General features: G+C 40.3%; 1 protein-coding gene across 3 annotated transcripts; it reads left to right on the top strand.

Moving 5' to 3' along the window:
* The first annotated feature begins 1,797 nt into the window (after positions 1-1,797).
* On the top strand, positions 1,798-5,991 carry LOC145342194 (rho-related GTP-binding protein RhoG-like). 3 transcript variants are annotated; one of them, XM_080187543.1, is made up of 2 exons: positions 1,798-1,846; positions 3,066-5,991. In XM_080187543.1, exon 2 carries the CDS (start codon positions 3,097-3,099, stop codon positions 3,670-3,672), a length of 576 nt encoding a protein of 191 aa, XP_080043669.1. In that variant the 5' UTR covers positions 1,798-1,846; positions 3,066-3,096; the 3' UTR covers positions 3,673-5,991. The 3 variants fall into 3 exon arrangements, with proteins under 3 accessions (XP_080043669.1, XP_080043668.1, XP_080043671.1); XM_080187542.1 differs by lacking the exon at positions 1,798-1,846 and adding an exon at positions 1,853-1,977 and having other exon boundaries at positions 3,066-5,990; XM_080187545.1 differs by lacking the exon at positions 1,798-1,846 and adding an exon at positions 2,679-2,774.
* The last annotated feature ends 5,841 nt before the right edge of the window (positions 5,992-11,832 follow it).

Below are 11,832 nucleotides of genomic sequence, written 5' to 3'. Positions count from 1 at the left end.
AAGATTATTGTTTGTTGTTCAATTACACAGGGTGTGCTTCACAAATACTCAATGCTCAGAACATCTGTTCTAAATGCCTCAGGCACATTAAGGTAGTTTTCTTAAATGTTGATATGTTCATGCAACAATTATATTGAGTCAGATTCCACCATCTTGCTTTATCGATGATTAAAATTAATAAAAAGTATAAGCTTACTGGAATTTCTACAGTGCAGAAGCCATTCGCCCCATTGAGCTTACACTGACATCAATCACATCTAGGTCATATCCCCTTTACCCCACATATTTATCCATGTTATCCCTATCACTAAGGGTCAATTTACCATGACCAATCCGTCTAACCCACACATCTTTGGAATATGGGAAGACACCCGGAGGAAACCCACACAGACATGGTGAAAACTCCACACAGACATCCAAGGCTGGTGAAGCAGCAGTGCTAACTACAGTGCCACCGTGCTGCCCTAGCTTGACACACTTAACCAGACTGTTTCCACAGGCTTTTTAAAAAATTAAATGAAAACATGGCTTGTCTCAAATTGACTAACAGAAACACTGAGCAAAATAAGAGAAATTCAAACTGGAATTGAAAAATTGTATTTTGTGCTGACCTAAATCATCCAATTTAAATCACTAAAATAATAATAACATTCACCTTTGATTAAAAAGTATTTATTTGGTCCTCCACTGTGCCTTTTATTCTGGTAATCTTCAGTTAGTGCCCTCCATCTCTGCAACATCATTATTGTTTATGTCATACAATAATCATATTCTCAAGTTCACTATAGCCTAAAAGAGTTAACTGGTCCCCTCTATAAATTGTTTCTCTGTTCTCTTGGAATATGAAAAGCTGATCAATACACAATTTGCAACTTAGAAAGACTGAAAAGGCCTGATGAACAAACACTAAACATCATAGCCACCCTCAAACTAGAGGACCCTGAACTGTAGTATTGATAGGTGTTGAGTCAACTCTACTCATCATACTACTATAAGCCAATGGATGCAGGTAATTCTAATTCTTTTGGAAATATTGAAGAAGGTAATGAAACAAAATTTGATGATTTGACATTAGAAGTACAATAACAAGTAAAAGAAGCTGCAAGTACTTACATTGGGAAATAAATGCTCAGCAGATACATTACTAACATTCAGAAAACTATAGATAAATTAAAGTCCAGCAAACTGTTTGACCTACCCACTAATTCTGTAACCAGATGATATGGGCTTAAGATCAGCTAGTCATAGCATGGATTAGTCTACCGTCCAGTAGCTATTACCATCTGAGGACGCACTGGGAGTCTTTCCACAACACAGAATAAGGACAGCATGACAGTGGAGTCACACCAGTAACATTAGCTCTACACTAAAGGTACATCCAGCCCAAAGAGAATGGTTCAAATCCACAATATAATGAAATAGCACTGGCTATGCTAAATCTGCCCTCTGTATTACTTGAACAGGATTGTGGCAGCTCCGAGGATTTTCACAGTAACTTCATTGCAGTGTTAATGTAAGCCTACCTGCGATACTAATAAATAAACTAAAAAAAATCAACCAAGTGAACCTTCTCTGAAGTGCATTTGGTTGTTTCTCAACATTAAGCTCACTTTTTTTTCTCTTTGAAGGGTTGTCATTACCTACTACCTGAACACGTGCGCAAACTCTCGCCAAAGTTACTGTCCCCACCCTGTGGCTGCGCGCACGCGCGGCACTGGTCGGCCCAAATCACAACCGCCGTTTTATTGCGCAAGCGCAGCAGTGGTGGGGATGAGACTACATTCCCCAGGGGGCATTGCGGGCTGTCGGCAGGGACCCGGATGAGGATAGTTCCGGGGACGCTGAGGTAAGCGGAGAGTTGGTTTCGGAACACTTTATAGGCCCAGGCTGAGGCGGGTACTCCTTCATCGCTGCCTTCCCTGGCACTCGGACTCTTTCACTCGCGAAGCTTGTGGCGTCCGGCCTAAGCTATACATGGTACGGGGTAGGCGAGAAGCGCGCTGGTTCCGGGGACGGGGGGGGCGGGGTACAGGAGTCGATATAAAACTTTTAAAGTGAAAGAAGAGTTTGCGGGAATGGGAGGGTGAGGCTGAGAGAGGGGGTAGAGGGAGCTGAGGGGAGGGGGGGGGGGTAAGAGAGGGTGGGGCCGTGGGGTGGGGAGAGTGTGGGAGGGCCGGGGGGGGGAAGAGCTGCCGGAGGGGCATCGGGGGACGTGAGGGAATATTTAAAGAGAAAATTGTGGAAAGCGAATTCAAAAAAAAATTAAACCACACTTTCCATTTATTGATTGGTTGTTTCAGCCTACTGTTTGTTACCTGTCTACAAGAAATCTGACAAACGGTTGTGGTAGTCATTCCATAGTACTTGGTGTTTGAATCCTGAGTGCAGGTTCCATTGGACTAAGGTTAACGGAAGAGCATCTGCAATGTCTAATTTCATTACTTCCAGCCCTAAAAATATTTATCAACTTGAATTCCATTGAGATGAATTCTGTCATCCTACTTTATCAAAGGCAGAAGCAACACATCAGGACTTAAATTGAAGAAATTTGTGGTTTTAAATTGTGATAGTTTGGAAGTCTGACATTTAGATGATACATTACCATGTGTCTCAAACATTTCCTATTGTATGTAATGAATCACTTTGCAGTTACTTGTGTGGACAAATGTGGCAGCCATTTTGCAAACATCAAGATCTCAAGCAGCATGAGATGAATGTCCATTCTTTTTGATCATAATTGAGGAAATTATTTTAAGCAGTATCTGGAAGAAATGGTATGGACTTTAATCCTTAAACACCAGGAAGGAAGGACCTTGAATGCAATTGATAGCTATGTGTTTAAACTTGATTTTGTGGAAATGTTCCAACATCCTAGTATTACTTGAGATATTGTAATCTGACTGGTTCAACTACCTGCAGCTTTGACTACCTAATTATTTTGCTGCAGATTGTGGAACCTGTTTAGTGCTTGGATAGAAGCTACAAAGCACAGTGCTTATAGGTTGTAATAAGGTAACTGTATATTGTGAAATGTTTTGTATTAATGTTTCTTTCTGTATTGATAGTGAGAAGCTTGACCTTCGTGCCTTATGAATAATGCAGACGATAAAATGTGTGGTTGTGGGAGATGGTGCAGTTGGGAAGACCTGCCTTCTCATTAGTTACACAACAAATGCTTTTCCTGGAGAATATGTCCCCACTGTATTTGACAACTACAGTGCACAGATGACTGTGGATGGGCGAACTGTCAGCCTCAACCTCTGGGATACTGCAGGACAGGAAGAATATGACCGTCTCCGCACTCTATCATACCCACAGAGTAATGTCTTCATTATCTGTTTTTCTGTTGCTAGCCCTTCCTCCTATGCCAATGTCCGTCATAAATGGCAACCAGAGGTTTTGCACCACTGTCCAAATGTTCCCATACTTTTGGTTGGTACGAAGAAGGATTTAAGGAATGATTCTGAAACCATAAAAAAGCTCAAGGAGCAAAGTCTTTCCCCAACAACGATGCACCAGGGTGTCACCTTAGCCAAACAGATCAGAGCAGTTAAGTATCTGGAATGTTCAGCACTCAACCAGGAAGGGATCCGAGACGTTTTTGTGGAGGCCGTAAGAGCAGTCCTCTACCCTCATAGGAAGAAGAAAAGCAAAAATTGTGTACTTTTATAGCTTGAGGATGTGAACACCTCAGTTGCATGTAGATCGGAAGCATACTTTGAAGCCATGGGTCACGTGCTTCAGATTGCTTTGTGGTGTAACGCAAGGATCTTGCACAAAATAAGTTTGTATGACTGAAACTGGAAACTGTCAAAATGCTGCTTTATTTGCTGGGTGTTTTTACAGAAATGCAGACCCTCAATGAGATTTAATCAGAGTAATGGCACTGGACTCTAGCTAGCAATCCCTGAGCTGGACTAAAAGTTTGCCTTTTAGGAGCCACTTTTAAGAATCGTTATTTCTTTAGGAATCTTCCATATGCCTTGTTCACATTTGGCTTTTGGTGGTTTTTTTTGGAGATCATGATTTGGCTGCTTTGCTATTAATGTATGTTTAACAAATGGCCACTGCTTTTTTCCCCAGTCCTCAGGTTTCAAGTTAAGATTTGCTTTCACAGATGTTTAATTATTGGCTAACAAAGCAGTGTGGATTTCACATATTAGCTCTGAGAGCACAAATTGGTACAACCGTTGATTTCTATGTAAAATCCTGAACTATTACTTGTTACAGTTTAATCCATATTAAATAGTGAAACATAAGTCTATGCCATATGTATTGGGACTGTCAAGATTGCTTTGGCAAAATAGATATTTTGCACTATAGCCAACTTAAAGCAACAGTGTTCGTGTTAAAATTGTCAAATTTAAAAATGGGCTAAGTAGAGATCACTGAGATGGCTCTTTGGTAGCCTATTTATGAATGTGCTTAATTTTTAATGCAATGAAGCTGGCCTCAAATTGATACATAGAACAGCTATGCTAAAGTTCACTGGGATTTGCTGCAGTCCTGGATTTTTCTTTCGGATATTTCATTCACTTGATAAATGTTTTGAGTACAGCACCAAGGACTAAAATTAAATTGCATGTGTTTGAACAGATTCTTTATTAGCAAATTTTTCCATTGCTTGTATGCCAATCATTATTTTTTCATTGCATGACTTTAAACTCTGACAAGGTACGAACTAAGGAGTCACTTTGGCTAAATAGTTGGGTTTAGTTTCACTTTCGGGTTCAAGATAATTTGCAGATGGTACTGACATAGGATAAAAGGGAAAATTTTAAAAAACTGACATTTATCAGTCTATAGCAGCTACCTTGTTTGGACTGTCATGGACTAAGTCAAGATCAGTTCATGTATATCAAATAAGTCTCTTCGGTAAAGATATAATTTTCATGGAGTAAAGACAAATCTGTGCACAATCCTTGTTTGAGATCAGTCTCTGAGGCTGGTTATTTTGCTGAGCTCCCTAACATTCAATGGTTAGGTTCTTCATAACCATATTTTGTACCAGATTATCCAGTCTTAGCTCAAACATGGATGAAGCCATATATATAATATACACACATATATATGGGCTTTACCATAAAACCTTCCCAAGAGCAGAGCCATCAAATCTATAATGTCTTGATACAGTAATTTTTGTGAAACAATGATACTCAGTCCTGTACCTTGGTGTTGATATCAGAGTGACTTTCATTAAATTGTTCTGAAGACAGACTTCTGCATTGAAACATTCGGTTCAATTTGTTTCTCTGGGAAAACAACTGAACCACAGATAAAGGAAGAGTGAATATGGAGTGGGTACAAACAGTTATTTCATGTCTTGAACAAATTAGCTGTCTGGCTTTGGGAGGAGACATACTGTAAAGGAGATATGATTGAGGGGATAATAGCACATTGCGTATAACCACTAAAACATTAGAAATGGTTGCTTGTTCATCGTAATGCATTTAAAACTCTAAACTTTATAATGCTGAAGGTTGTCTTTGAAACTGTTTCAGTTACACACACAAAACCAAACTCTTGTCCCAAATCCTGCGCAAATTAATTTGTTATTATTGCCCTTGTGTTACCTTTTTGTACACGTTTCAGTATGGCCCTAGTTCTGTGTATCACCATCTTTTGCATTTGGGATCCAGGGTGTCCCTATTAGCATTGGTACAGTGGTAGCTAAGAGGTTTCTGTGGAGCAAAATGCTGCAGTTTTTTTACAAGTAAAACTGAGGACTCTGAAGCATCTCATGTTTTGTCTTGTTGTTGTTATCATGCTTTTCACTGTTTATAACCATGGTGGGCAATGCTAAAACTATGCACTAGAAACCGAAATTGTGTTTTTAGAATAAACAATTGTTAAATTAGGATTGCAATATTTTGAAATGAGTCACAAATTGTACTGCTGAAATAAAATTTAAGTTTCATTTGATTATAATTGAAGTGTTTGTGGTTCTTGAACTCCGGGTGACTGGTAAATAGGGCAGACTTGCTAATTTTGCTCTGTATGCATAAAAATGTAATTAATGTAACATCAGAAGGATTTGTAATGAAAAATTTTAACATTGATTTGATGCCATTTTTTACATTAGCTCATGGTATATTTTGTTGAGATTGTTAGTACACTTAAAATGTAGGTCAGCAAAAAAGCAAATATGTTGTACTTTTGTTCCTGTATGGTAATTTGACAGTTTCTCTATTCAACACTAAACCTCAATCTAATGTGGTTACATGTGGATCAGTTATCGTTTCAATCTTACTCAGACATTTAACTGCATTTTGCAGGTCAATAGTGAATGCATCGTGTAACCTCACCCACTTCAATGCTGTACTTGATAACTGGGTGCTTTGCAACACTGAAGATTTTTCTTTCCTGTTTGCATCAGTGAATGTGTATCTGTTATTTACAATTTTCTTTGATTTTTTTTTTCTTGCAAAATCACAAACTATGCCTGTATTAGACTTTGTAAAAATGGGGCTATACCCATTTAAAAACTTCTCAATGCAGAGTGCTAATGTAACTGAGTTTGTAGTCTTTTGCATGGTTGTAGCAAAATACAATTCAAAGATCAATGTTTGTGGCAGGTATCCATACCAAAGCTTCCAGTCAGTAAGTGTGGAGGTCTTGTAAGCTACCTCTGTTTTTAAGGACCTGTTTCAATCTGCTCCAATGTCCCTTGGATGTGAATGCTTTAATCTTCCATCTATGAGAAAGGTGCTGAGGCAATTGTTCGTTGTCCCGTTTGTGTGGAAGGCTTGCTCTTTTGGGTTGCACTATGGAATCCTCTAAGGTATGTTGCAATTTGTCAAAGCATTATGATTTTGGTCAGTCAGGCTCTAAGAAGATCACCATAAGGCTTGAAAGAGTGAGCTAAAATAGCCTTCTAGATTAGAGATGGGTTGGATAAGTTGGTCAGGATTTACACGACTTTGAGATAGTGGTTGTAGTCAGTGGAAACTGCATATTCATGGTGTAGGTGTTACAGTGCAATGTTTACAAGCACAAGCAGTTGGAGGGTTGGTGCCAATTTGAAATATTGATAATTTTGAAACTTCATTTGGAAGTGTCAATAGATGGAAACTTGTTAACCTTGCCAGCGAGCAGTACACGGCTGAAAAGGTTTGGGCATTTGTTCCCTATGTGGATCTAGCAAACTTCCAGACCAGGTTGACCTTGTTATTTCAGTTTCTGAAGATTCTGTCAAATATGACAGGCAGTGATCAAGATTTCCCCCTAAATAGGGATTTTATTTTGTGCACAATTTACTCTTGCGCTGCATGTTGAGACTTTGCATCCAATAGATGCGAATCTTTGAAGTTTAAATGACTTGTGTGTTACCAAAGTTGCTATTGATTGAAGTAGATCTCCATCCTTTTAAATAGTCAGTGGGAAATTGAGCAAATGTGTAAGGAGATTACAGCGCCAAGAAAAATAGGGTAGTAATAGTTGAAGATTTTATTTTACCCAACATTGGCTCTTACAGCCATAGTATTAGAGGATTGGATGGACAGAAATTTGTGTATTCAGGAGGAATTTCTCATTCAGTATGTGGATGGCCTGACTAGAGAAGGGGCAAAACTTGACCTCTTGGGAAATAAGGAAGGGCGGGTGCCAGAAGTGTTAATGAGGGATCACTTTGTGACCAGTGACCATAATTCTATTAGTTTTAAGATAGCTGTGGATAATGATCGATAGATCTGTCCCAAAAGTTAATACTCTAAATTGGGGGAAGGCCGATTTTGATGGTATCAGGCAGGAACTTTCAAGAGTTTAATTGGGGGAGTCTGTGGGAAAGAAAAGGGACATTTGTTAAGTGGCATGCTTTCAAAAGTGTGTTAACCAGGGTTCAGGGTAATCACATTCCTCTTAGAGTGAAGGGTAAGGCTGGCATAAGTTGGGAACCATGGATGACTCGGATATTGATGCCCTGGTCAAGAAGAAGAGAGGCACATGACGTGCATAGGCAGCTGGGATCAAGTGAATCTCAAGTATGGTGGGTGTAGGAGTAGAGTTAAAAGAAATCAGGAGGGCAAAAAGGGAACAAAATTGTTTTGGCAGGTAAGGTAAAGGAAAATCCAAAGAGCTTCTACAAATGCATAAAGGGCAAAAGAGTAACAAGGGAGAATGTAGGGCCGCTTAACGATCAACAAGGTCATCTATGTGCAGATCCACAAGAGATGGTTGAGATCCTAAATGAATATTTCTCATCAGTATTTACTAGAGAAAAGCATGGATATTAGGGAACTTGGGGAAATATTGATATCTTGAGTGTACATATTTACAGGAGATGGTGCTGGAAATCTTAAAGTGCATCAAGATAGATAAATCTGCAGGACCTGATGAGGTATATCCCAGGACGTTGTGGCAGGCTAGGGAGGAAATTGTGGGTCCCCTAGCTGAGATAGTTGAATCATCGAAAGTCACAAGTGAAGTACCTGAAGATTGGAGAGTGGTAAATGTTGTGCTTTTGTTTAAAAAGGCCTGCAAGGAAAAGTCTGGGAACTACAGGCCAGTGAGCCTCACATCGTTGGAAGGTATTTTGAGAGACAGGATCTACAGGCATTTAGAGATGCAAGGACTGGTTAGAGACAGTCAGCATGGCTTTGAGTGGAAAATCATGTCTCAAATTTAATAGTTTTTTTTTGAAGGGGTAACCAAGAAGGTAGATGAGGGCAGTGCAGTTGATATTGTCTACATGGACTTTAGCAAGGCCTTTGACAAGGTACCACATGGGAGGTTGTTGCATAAAGTTAAATCTCATGGGATCCAGGGTGAGATATCTAAATGGATACAAAATTGGCTTGTTAGAAGCCAGAGAGTGGTTGTAGAGAGTTGTTTTTCAAACCAGCGGTGTGCCTCAGGATCAGTGCTGGGTCCACTGTTATTTGTAATTTGATTTGGATGAGAATGTAGGAGGCATGGTTAGTAAGTTTGCAGATGACACCAAGATTGATGGCATGGTGGACAGTGAGGAAGGTTATCTCCAATTGCAACAGGATCCTGATCAATTGGGCCAGTGGGCTGACAAATGGCAGGTTGAGTTTAATTTAAACGAAGCGAGGTGATGCATTTTGGCAGACTGAACCAAGGCAGGACTTACTCAGTTAATGCTAGGGCATTGGGGAATGTTACAGAACAACGAGATATAGGGGTACATATTCATGCACCTTGAAAGTGGAGCCACAGGTGGACAGTGGTGAAGAAGGCATTTGGCATGCTTGGTTTCATCGGTCAGAATATTGAATACAGGACTTGCAATGTCTTGTCATACAAGATGTTGGTGAGGCCACACTTGGAATACTGTGTGCAATTCTGGTCACCTTAAGATATTATTAAACTAGAAAGAGTGCAGAAAAGATTTACTAGGATGCTACTGGGACTTGGATTGAGTTATAAGGAGAGGCTGGATAGACTGGAACGTTTTTCCCTGGTGTGTAGGAGGCTGAGGGGTGACCTTTCAGAGATCTACAAAATAATGAGGAGCATAGACAATGTAGATAGTCAATATCTTTTCCTAAAAGGTAAGGGGGTCTAAAAGAGGACATAAGTTTAAGGTGTGAGGGGAGAGATACAAAAGTGTCCAGTGGGCCATTTTTTTCAGAGGATGTTGTCTAGAACAAGCTGCCAGAGGTGGTGGTAGTGAAAGCAGGTACAATTATCTTTTAAAAAACATTTAGGTACATGGATACAATGGATATAGACGAATATGGGCCAAATGCGGGCAATTGGGATTAGCTTAAGGGCTTTTAAAAAAAAAGAAAAGGCGGCATGGACAAGTTGGGCTGAAGGGCCTGTTTCCATGCTGTAAATCTGACTCTAAACCACTGGTCAGGGTCATTAAAAAGGAATTCAAAATCTTCTATAAATATAAAAAGGATGGTTAAAAAGTGTATTGCCAATTAAGGATTTTAAAGAAAAGGAGGGGGTAGGCACATAAAGACAGGAGAAATAGTGGAGGTATTAAATGAGTACTATGAGTACTTAGCATCTGTCTTTACAAAGTGTGGTGTGTCTTTAAGAAATATATTTCTTGTAACATAAATTGGCACTATTTAAAATAAAGCTGAATTTTAAATTATCTGGGCAGCAGGCAGCTCAAATATTGAGAATGCAGGATAGTTTTAGCTGCTGGTGCGTTTGTCAGAAAAACTAATGCATTTGTTTACTTGACTTTTCCTTGGGTTTTCTAAGGGTTTTGATTGAGACAAGTCATGCTAAGCTTGCAGGGAATATTGATATGATGTGGAGAATGGCGGCTTTGGACTGGGGTAAACACAGTAAGAAGTCTGACAACACCAGGCTAAAGTCCAACAGGTTTATTTAGTAGCACAAGCCACTAGCTTTCAGAGCGCTGCTGCTTCATCAGGTAAGAACAAAAAACAACCCAGCATGGGAAACAGGCCCTTCGGCCCAACGAGCCCACGCTGCCGCATCACCCTACACCTATTCTACCCTGCGTGTCTACGAATGGAACCCCTAACTTAGCCAGTCTATCTGACTGAACCTTAAACGAGTCCAACGTTCCTGCCTCCACCACCCTACTCGGTAGCGCGTTCCATACCCCCACAACTCTCTGCGTAAAGAACCTTCCTCTCACTTCCAAATTATACCTCTCCCCCCTCACCCTTAAATCATGACCTCTCGTATTTGTACCCAGTCTAGGGAGCAGTCTCTCACTATTAACTCTATCTATTCCCTTCAGTATCTTATATACCTCTATCATGTCCCCCCTCAATCTCTGTCTTTCCAAGTGAGATTTCAGTTCACAAACAGGGCATATAGAGACAAACTCAATTTACAAAATGGTTGGAATGTAAGTCTTTACAGGTAATAAAGTCTTTAAAAGTACATGAGTGGAGAGAGTGTTGTGCGGAACCTGTGCTTAATGCTCTCTCCATCATCACCTGTACCTTTTTAAGACTTGATTATCAGTAAAGACTCACATTCCAACCATTATTTTGTAAATTGAGTTTGTCTTTATATGCCCTGTTTGTGAACAGAACTCCCACTTACCTGATGAAGGGGCAATGCTCCAAAAGCTAGTGGCTTGTGCTATCAAATAAACCTGTTGGACTTTACCCTGGTATTGTGAGACTTACTGGGAATATTGATAGGCAGAGGGATCTGGGTGTACAGGTACACAAGTCACCAAAGTGGTAATGCAGGTGGAGAAGGTAGTCAAGAAGGCATAAGACATGCTTGCCTTCATCAGCTGGAGCATTGAGTTTAAAAATTGGCAAGTCGTGTTGCAGTTTTATATAACCTTAGTTCAACTGCACTTGGAATGTAGTGTTCAATTCTGGTCACCACACTACCAGAAGGACTTGGAGGCTTTGGAGAGGGTACTGAAAAGATTTACCAGGATGTTGCCTGGTATGGAGGGCACTAGCTATGAGAGGTTAGAGAAACTTGGTTTGTTCTCATTCTAACACGGAGATTAAGGGGGTACCTGAAATGCCTACAATACTGAGGGGCATGGACAGGGTGGATTGTCAGAAGGTTTTTCCCAGCTTGGCAGAATCAGTTACTAGGGATCATAGGTGAGGGGCATGGTTTAAGTTTTTGTTTAGAGGGTGGTGGGTGCAGGGGGGTTGGTACATGAATAGGATGGGAATAGAGGGATATGGTCCCTGGAAGGACAGAGGTTTTAGTTCAGTTGGGCACCATGGTCAGTGCAGGCTTGAACAGCCTGTTCCTGGTTTTGTTTCCTTTTTGGAAGGCTTAGTTTTTCCTCATTCTAAAAGTCAGTTTTCTGCCTGCTCCTGAAAGATGCAAGAGATACCTTTTTCTGTCTCTTGTTCTCTCCCAGGCTTCTGTTCTCCGCTGTCAGAAGACAACACC

Source organism: Carcharhinus amblyrhynchos, chromosome 4 (genome assembly GCF_965287045.1).
Source record: "Carcharhinus amblyrhynchos chromosome 4, sCarAmb.v2.hapA, whole genome shotgun sequence".
NCBI lineage: Eukaryota > Metazoa > Chordata > Chondrichthyes > Carcharhiniformes > Carcharhinidae > Carcharhinus > Carcharhinus amblyrhynchos.
Note: the sequence above shows the minus strand (reverse complement) of the source record. Positions and strands in the feature narration are given on the sequence as shown.